The sequence below is a fragment of the Triticum urartu genome, chromosome 4A (assembly GCF_056163025.1).
Source record: "Triticum urartu cultivar PI428250 chromosome 4A, HENAU_Tu73, whole genome shotgun sequence".
Lineage (NCBI taxonomy): Eukaryota > Viridiplantae > Streptophyta > Magnoliopsida > Poales > Poaceae > Triticum > Triticum urartu.
The window spans coordinates 200,661,508-200,669,715 of NC_141876.1; the positions used below are offsets into that span (position 1 = coordinate 200,661,508).

The 8,208-nt window shown below is 48.6% G+C and overlaps 1 protein-coding gene across 1 annotated transcript; it reads right to left on the minus strand.

The window, feature by feature from the left end:
• Positions 1-2,038: 2,038 nt before the first annotated feature.
• Positions 2,039-2,757, minus strand: LOC147975370 (uncharacterized). The gene is made up of 3 exons (XM_087520382.1): positions 2,711-2,757; positions 2,157-2,629; positions 2,039-2,067 (listed from the first exon to the last, which is right to left on the minus strand). Exons 1-3 carry the CDS (start codon positions 2,755-2,757, stop codon positions 2,039-2,041), a joined length of 549 nt encoding a protein of 182 aa, XP_087376508.1.
• Positions 2,758-8,208: the final 5,451 nt, after the last annotated feature.

The window sequence follows — 8,208 nt, forward strand, 5'->3', positions numbered from 1 at the left end:
ATGGCTTGATCCTACAAGGGTTGAAACCTCGATTGATGCGCGACCTCAAGCATGCGGCTGGAGCTTGGGTGACTAAGTTGCCATCTGTCTTGTGGTGATTGAGGACGAATCCTAATCAGTCGACTGATCGAACCCCTTTCTTCATGGTATATGGCACTGAAGCTATGCTTCCGAGTGATTTGCTGCACAATGCTCCCCAAGTGGAACTCTTCTCTGAAGCCGAAGCAGAACAGGCACGCCAAGATGTAGTTGATCTCCTCGAATAAGAATGAGAGATGGCTCTGATTCAGTCGACCATCTATCAACAAGACCTGTGTTGATTCCATGCCCGAAATGTCAGAGGTCAAGCGTTTCAGGAAGGAGACCTTGTGCTCCGAGTGCACCAGAAGCGACCTCACAAGCTCGCTCCGGCCTGGGAAGGACCCTTCATCATGACCAAGGTGCTCCACAACGGGGCATCTCACCTCTACAACGTCGCCAAGAAAGAAGACGAGCCACGCTCATGGAATGCAGACCTGCTCCATCGATTTTATACCTAAACACTCGGATCGACGAGTTGTAATAAGAATCCTTCAGTTTGCTTATCAAAGATATGATATTTTCAGTATCTTAAATGATTGTTTTCACATAAGCATGTGTTCAAATCCCCTAGTGGGTGGCTTAGCCGCGAACCTGATTCGCCTGAGTTTCAAAAAAAACACTTCGAGTGAAGAATAACCCTTTCACTTTGGGGCTTAGCCGCGAACCCAATTCGCCTAAGTTTCAAAAAACACCTCGAGTGAAGAGCAATCCTCTCATCCGGGGGCTTATCCGCGAATCCGATTCGCCTAAGTTTCAAAAACACTCTGAGTGAAGAGCAACCCTCTCACTCGGGGGCTTAGCTGCGATCCCGCACTCGCCTAAGTTACAAAAAACACTCTGAGTGAAGAGCAACCCCCTCACTCAGGGGCTTAGCTGCGAACCCGATTCGCCTAAGTTTCAAAAAACACTCCGAGTGAAGAGCAACGCTCTCATCCGAAGGCTTAGCCGCGAATCTGATTCACCTAAGTTTCAAAAACACTCCGAGTGAAGAGCAACCCTCTCGGGGGCTTAGTTGTGATCCCGCACTCGCCTAAGTTATAAAAAACACTCCGAGTGAAGAGCAACACTCTCACTCGGGGGCTTAGCTGCGAACCCGATTCGCCTAAGTTTAAAAAATACTCCGAGTGAAGAGCAACCCTCTCACTCAGAGGCTTAGCTGCGATCCCGCACTCGCCTAAGTTACAAAAAATACTCCAAGCGAGGAGCAACCCTCTCACCCGGAGGCTTAGCTGCAATCCTGCACTCGCCTAAGTTACAAAAAACACTCCAAGTGAAGAGCAACCCTCTCACTCGGGGGCTTAGGTGTGGTCCCGCACTCGCCTAAGTTACAACAAACACTCTGAGTGAAGAGCAACCCTCTCACTCGGGGGCTTAGCTGTGATCCCGCACTCACCTAAGTTACAAAAAAACACTCCGAGTGAAGAGCAACCTTCTTACTCAGGGGCTTAGCTGCAATCTTGCACTCACCTTAGTTACAATAACTACTTCGAGTGAAGAGCAACCCTCTCACTCGGGGGATTAGCTGCGATCCCGCACTTGCCTAAGTTACAAAAAGCACTCTGAGTGCAGAGCAATCCTCTCACTCAGGGACTTAGTCGCGATCCTACATTCGCCTAAGTTACAAAAAATACTCCGAGTGAAGAGCAACCCCTCTCTCGGAGGCTGGGCCATGCCCTCTGAGCTGCGCCACAAGTACAACGTATGGTTGCACTTTGAGCTGCACCACAAGTACAACGTATGCTTGCACTCTGAGCTGCGCCACAAGTACAACGTATGGTTGCACTTTGAGCTGCGCCACAAGTAGAATGTGTATGCCGAGTGAAGAGCGATCCTCTCACTCAGAGATTCAACTACGATTCTAAATTCGCCCGAGTCAAGAAATCTGAAGATGATAAAGACAAAGCAACTGCATTCAAAAGAAGCAACCAAGTTCAGATAAACCAACTAGTGTTCAAGATCACCAGCAGAAGTACTCGAGCAGCATGCCTGAAAGAGTTTTAACGATTACGGAATCACTCGGCATTCTGAGCAAATGAAGTTAAGTTATCAAGTTGTTTACTCAACAAGAGAAGGACTTGCTAGCTCGACGAAACTATCCAGGTCGATGCCGTCTGCAATACGAGTAGCTTCGTCGATGAAGGTCTCCATGAAGGATTGGAACTGAAGCTTCTTGGTGTTGGAAACCTTAAGAGCCGCCAGCTTCTCTTCTTTAACTTCCTTGCAATGAACGCGGACGAGTGACAAAGCCACGTCAGCACCACAGTAGGCAGCTGACTTCTTCCATGCCTGCACTCGGTCCGGGATGCTATTGAGTCGAGTCATAAGTGACTCGAGGTCATTTAGAAGCACATCCCCTGGCCATAACTCTTTGTCGATCTGAGACAGCATGACCTTCAGTCGAGCGATGTAATTCAAGACACTGGCAAGGCGAGATTCCAGTCGCAGCACGTTCATTGCAGCTTCATCCTTGACAGGAGACTTGATGGGGTCCAAGCCTGTCTCGATCCACCCAGTCTCTTCCTTGAAGTTCTGACAAAATTCTGCATACACAAAAAGGTGTTGAAGTGACAGTAAAGTAGTGCAAATGTTCTCTCCAGTCAATCGGATAGAGAAAAGTACCTTCAAGCATGAGGAACATCTTCTTGGTGAGACATCCCAGATAAGTTTCCAGTTCATCTCTCTTTCGAGTGAGAACTTCAACTCTGTCCGCCAAAGCCACCTTCTCCTCCTTCAGCTGCACGACTTCCTTCTTGGCTTCATCAATAGCAGTCCTCAACTTGGCGTTCTCTTCTTCCAACTTTCCGACTGAAGCCAGCTTCTTGTCAGCAAGTTTTGTCTTCTCCCGCGCCGTCTTCTGTGCCGCTTCAAGATTAAGGTCCTTCCGCTCCAGAGCTTGCTTCATTTTGTCTAGAGAAATAACATTCTTCAGACGATCTTGGAGTTGACGGTTTTCACTATGCACATCTGCTCGAGTGGAATCACTCGGTTCAAAGATGAAAGGAAAAAGATCACAAGGCGAGCAGTCGACAAGTTGTTACCTCCAATGGCAGCAGCTTCATCCTGGGCTTTCTTCAGATTCTTCTTGGCCAGTTCCAGATCGAGGTTTAGTTCGATCTGCTTCTTCTCCAGATTGGCAAATTTGGTTCCAAGTTCACAAGTTTTCTGCAATCAACAACAAGACACGTTAATCGACAGAAACAAGGATCAGTCACTTCCGAGCGATCAGCTGCAAGGTCAGATTATTATGACAAAAAGAGTTCTAAGACTACTGTCGGATCAAACATTCAACAGCAGTCTCAGGGACTACACCCAGTGGGTGCACTTGGCGTGCCCCCACTGGTTCGATTTCTCACTCGGCATAGTCCGCCCAGCATGAGTGGAAGGAGTAAAAAAACACACACAACAACAACATTTGTTCTCAAACCACCACTGACTGCCCGCAGTCGACCGTGATCTCGGGGACTACACCTAGTGGGTGCACTTAGCGTGCCCCCACTGGTTCGGTTCTCACTCGACATGGCCTGTCTAAATCGAGTGGAAGTATTACAAACAAACATTTCACAAAGACCCCTGCCGAATCAAAAATTTGACGGCAATCTCGGGGACTACACCCAGTGGGTGCACTCAGCGTGCACCAGAAGCGACCTCACAAGCTCGCTCCGGCCTGGGAAGGACCCTTCATCATGACCAAGGTGCTCCACAACGGGGCATCTCACCTCTACAACGTCGCCAAGAAAGAAGACGAGCCACGCTCATGGAATGCGGACCTGCTCCACCGATTTTATACCTAAACACTCGGATCGACGAGTTGTAATAAGAATCCTTCAGTTTGCTTATCAAAGATATGATTTTTTCAGTATCTTAAATGATTGTTTTCACATAAGCATGTGTTCAAATCCCCTAGTGGGTGGCTTAGCCGCGAACCTGATTCGCCTGAGTTTCAAAAAAAACACTTCGAGTGAAGAACAACCCTTTCACTCTGGGGCTTAGCCGCGAACCCAATTCGCCTAAGTTTCAAAAAACACCTCGAGTGAAGAGCAATCCTCTCATCCGGGGGCTTATCCGCGAATCCGATTCGCCTAAGTTTCAAAAACACTCTGAGTGAAGAGCAACCCTCTCACTCGGGGGCTTAGCTGCGATCCCGCACTCGCCTAAGTTACAAAAAACACTCTGAGTGAAGAGCAACCCCCTCACTCAGGGGCTTAGCTGCGAACCCGATTCGCCTAAGTTTCAAAAAACACTCCGAGTGAAGAGCAACGCTCTCATCCGAAGGCTTAGCCGCGAATCTGATTCACCTAAGTTTCAAAAACACTCCGAGTGAAGAGCAACCCTCTCGGGGGCTTAGTTGTGATCCCGCACTCGCCTAAGTTATAAAAAACACTCCGAGTGAAGAGCAACACTCTCACTCGGGGGCTTAGCTGCGAACCCGATTCGCCTAAGTTTAAAAAATACTCCGAGTGAAGAGCAACCCTCTCACTCAGAGGCTTAGCTGCGATCCCGCACTCGCCTAAGTTACAAAAAATACTCCAAGCGAGGAGCAACCCTCTCACTCGGAGGCTTAGCTGCGATCCTGCACTCGCCTAAGTTACAAAAAACACTCCAAGTGAAGAGCAACCCTCTCACTCGGGGGCTTAGGTGTGGTCCCGCACTCGCCTAAGTTACAACAAACACTCTGAGTGAAGAGCAACCCTCTCACTCGGGGGCTTAGCTGTGATCCCGCACTCGCCTAAGTTACAAAAAAACACTCCGAGTGAAGAGCAACCTTCTTACTCAGGGGCTTAGCTGCAATCTTGCACTCACCTTAGTTACAATAACTACTTCGAGTGAAGAGCAACCCTCTCACTCGGGGGATTAGCTGCGATCCCGCACTTGCCTAAGTTACAAAAAGCACTCTGAGTGCAGAGCAATCCTCTCACTCAGGGACTTAGTCGCGATCCTACATTCGCCTAAGTTACAAAAAATACTCCGAGTGAAGAGCAACCCCTCTCTCGGAGGCTGGGCCATGCCCTCTGAGCTGCGCCACAAGTACAACGTATGGTTGCACTTTGAGCTGCACCACAAGTACAACGTATGCTTGCACTCTGAGCTGCGCCACAAGTACAACGTATGGTTGCACTTTGAGCTGCGCCACAAGTAGAATGTGTATGCCGAGTGAAGAGCGATCCTCTCACTCAGAGATTCAACTACGATTCTAAATTCGCCCGAGTCAAGAAATCTGAAGATGATAAAGACAAAGCAACTGCATTCAAAAGAAGCAACCAAGTTCAGATAAACCAACTAGTGTTCAAGATCACCAGCAGAAGTACTCGAGCAGCATGCCTGAAAGAGTTTTAACGATTACGGAATCACTCGGCATTCTGAGCAAATGAAGTTAAGTTATCAAGTTTTTTACTCAACAAGAGAAGGACTTGCTAGCTCGACGAAACTATCCAGGTCGATGCCGTCTGCAATACGAGTAGCTTCGTCGATGAAGGTCTCCATGAAGGATTGGAACTGAAGCTTCTTGGTGTTGGAAACCTTAAGAGCCGCCAACTTCTGTTCTTTAACTTCCTTGCAATGAACGCGGACGAGTGACAAAGCCACGTCAGCACCACAGTAGGCAGCTGACTTCTTCCATGCCTGCACTCGGTCCGGGATGCTATTGAGTCGAGTCATAAGTGACTCGAGGTCATTTAGAAGCACATCCCCTGGCCATAACTCTTTGTCGATCTGAGACAGCATGACCTTCAGTCGAGCGATGTAATTCAAGACACTGGCAAGGCGAGATTCCAGTCGCAGCACGTTCATTGCAGCTTCATCCTTGACAGGAGACTTGATGGGGTCCAAGCCTGTCTCGATCCACCCAGTCTCTTCCTTGAAGTTCTGACAAAATTCTGCATACACAAAAAGGTGTTGAAGTGACAGTAAAGTAGTGCAAATGTTCTCTACAGTCAATCGGATAGAGAAAAGTACCTTCAAGCATGAGGAACATCTTCTTGGTGAGACATCCCAGATAAGTTTCCAGTTCATCTCTCTTTCGAGTGAGAACTTCAACTCTGTCCGCCAAAGCCACCTTCTCCTCCTTCAGCTGCACGACTTCCTTCTTGGCTTCATCAATAGCAGTCCTCAACTTGGCGTTCTCTTCTTCCAACTTTCCGACTGAAGCCAGCTTCTTGTCAGCAAGTTCTGTCTTCTCCCGCGCCGTCTTCTGTGCCGCTTCAAGATTAAGGTCCTTCCGCTCCAGAGCTTGCTTCATTTTGTCTAGAGAAATAACATTCTTCAGACGATCTTGGAGTTGACGGTTTTCACTATGCACATCTGCTCGAGTGGAATCACTCGGTTCAAAGATGAAAGGAAAAAGATCACAAGGCGAGCAGTCGACAAGTTGTTACCTCCAATGGCAGCAGCTTCATCCTGGGCTTTCTTCAGATTCTTCTTGGCCAGTTCCAGATCGAGGTTTAGTTCGATCTGCTTCTTCTCCAGATTGGCAAATTTGGTTCCAAGTTCACAAGTTTTCTGCAATCAACAACAAGACACGTTAATCGACAGAAACAAGGATCAGTCACTTCCGAGCGATCAGCTGCAAGGTCAGATTATTATGACAAAAAGAGTTCTAAGACTACTGTCGGATCAAACATTCAACAGCAGTCTCAGGGACTACACCCAGTGGGTGCACTTGGCGTGCCCCCACTGGTTCGATTTCTCACTCGGCATAGTCCGCCCAGCATGAGTGGAAGGAGTAAAAAAACACACACAACAACAACATTTGTTCTCAAACCACCACTGACTGCCCGCAGTCGACCGTGATCTCGGGGACTACACCTAGTGGGTGCACTTAGCGTGCCCCCACTGGTTCGGTTCTCACTCGACATGGCCTGTCTAAATCGAGTGGAAGTATTACAAACAAACATTTCACAAAGACCCCTGCCGAATCAAAAATTTGACGGCAATCTCGGGGACTACACCCAGTGGGTGCACTCAGCGTGCACCAGAAGCGACCTCACAAGCTCGCTCCGGCCTGGGAAGGACCCTTCATCATGACCAAGGTGCTCCACAACGGGGCATCTCACCTCTACAACGTCGCCAAGAAAGAAGACGAGCCACGCTCATGGAATGCGGACCTGCTCCACCGATTTTATACCTAAACACTCGGATCGACGAGTTGTAATAAGAATCCTTCAGTTTGCTTATCAAAGATATGATTTTTTCAGTATCTTAAATGATTGTTTTCACATAAGCATGTGTTCAAATCCCCTAGTGGGTGGCTTAGCCGCGAACCTGATTCGCCTGAGTTTCAAAAAAAACACTTCGAGTGAAGAACAACCCTTTCACTCTGGGGCTTAGCCGCGAACCCAATTCGCCTAAGTTTCAAAAAACACCTCGAGTGAAGAGCAATCCTCTCATCCGGGGGCTTATCCGCGAATCCGATTCGCCTAAGTTTCAAAAACACTCTGAGTGAAGAGCAACCGTCTCACTCGGGGGCTTAGCTGCGATCCCGCACTCGCCTAAGTTACAAAAAACACTCTGAGTGAAGAGCAACCCTCTCACTCAGGGGCTTAGCCGCGAACCCGATTCGCCTAAGTTTCAAAAAACACTCCGAGTGAAGAGCAACGCTCTCATCCGAAGGCTTAGCCGCGAATCTGATTCACCTAAGTTTCAAAAACACTCCGAGTGAAGAGCAACCCTCTCGGGGGCTTAGTTGTGATCCCGCACTCGCCTAAGTTATAAAAAACACTCCGAGTGAAGAGCAACCCTCTCACTCGGGGGCTTAGCTGCGAACCCGATTCGCCTAAGTTTAAAAAATACTCCGAGTGAAGAGCAACCCTCTCACTCAGAGGCTTAGCTGCGATCCCGCACTCGCCTAAGTTACAAAAAATACTCCAAGCGAGGAGCAACCCTCTCACCCGGAGGCTTAGCTGCGATCCTGCACTCGCCTAAGTTACAAAAAACACTCCAAGTGAAGAGCAACCCTCTCACTCGGGGGCTTAGGTGTGGTCCCGCACTCGCCTAAGTTACAACAAACACTCTGAGTGAAGAGCAACCCTCTCACTCGGGGGCTTAGCTGTGATCCCGCACTCGCCTAAGTTACAAAAAAACACTCCGAGTGAAGAGCAACCTTCTTACTCAGGGGCTTAGCTGCAATCTTGC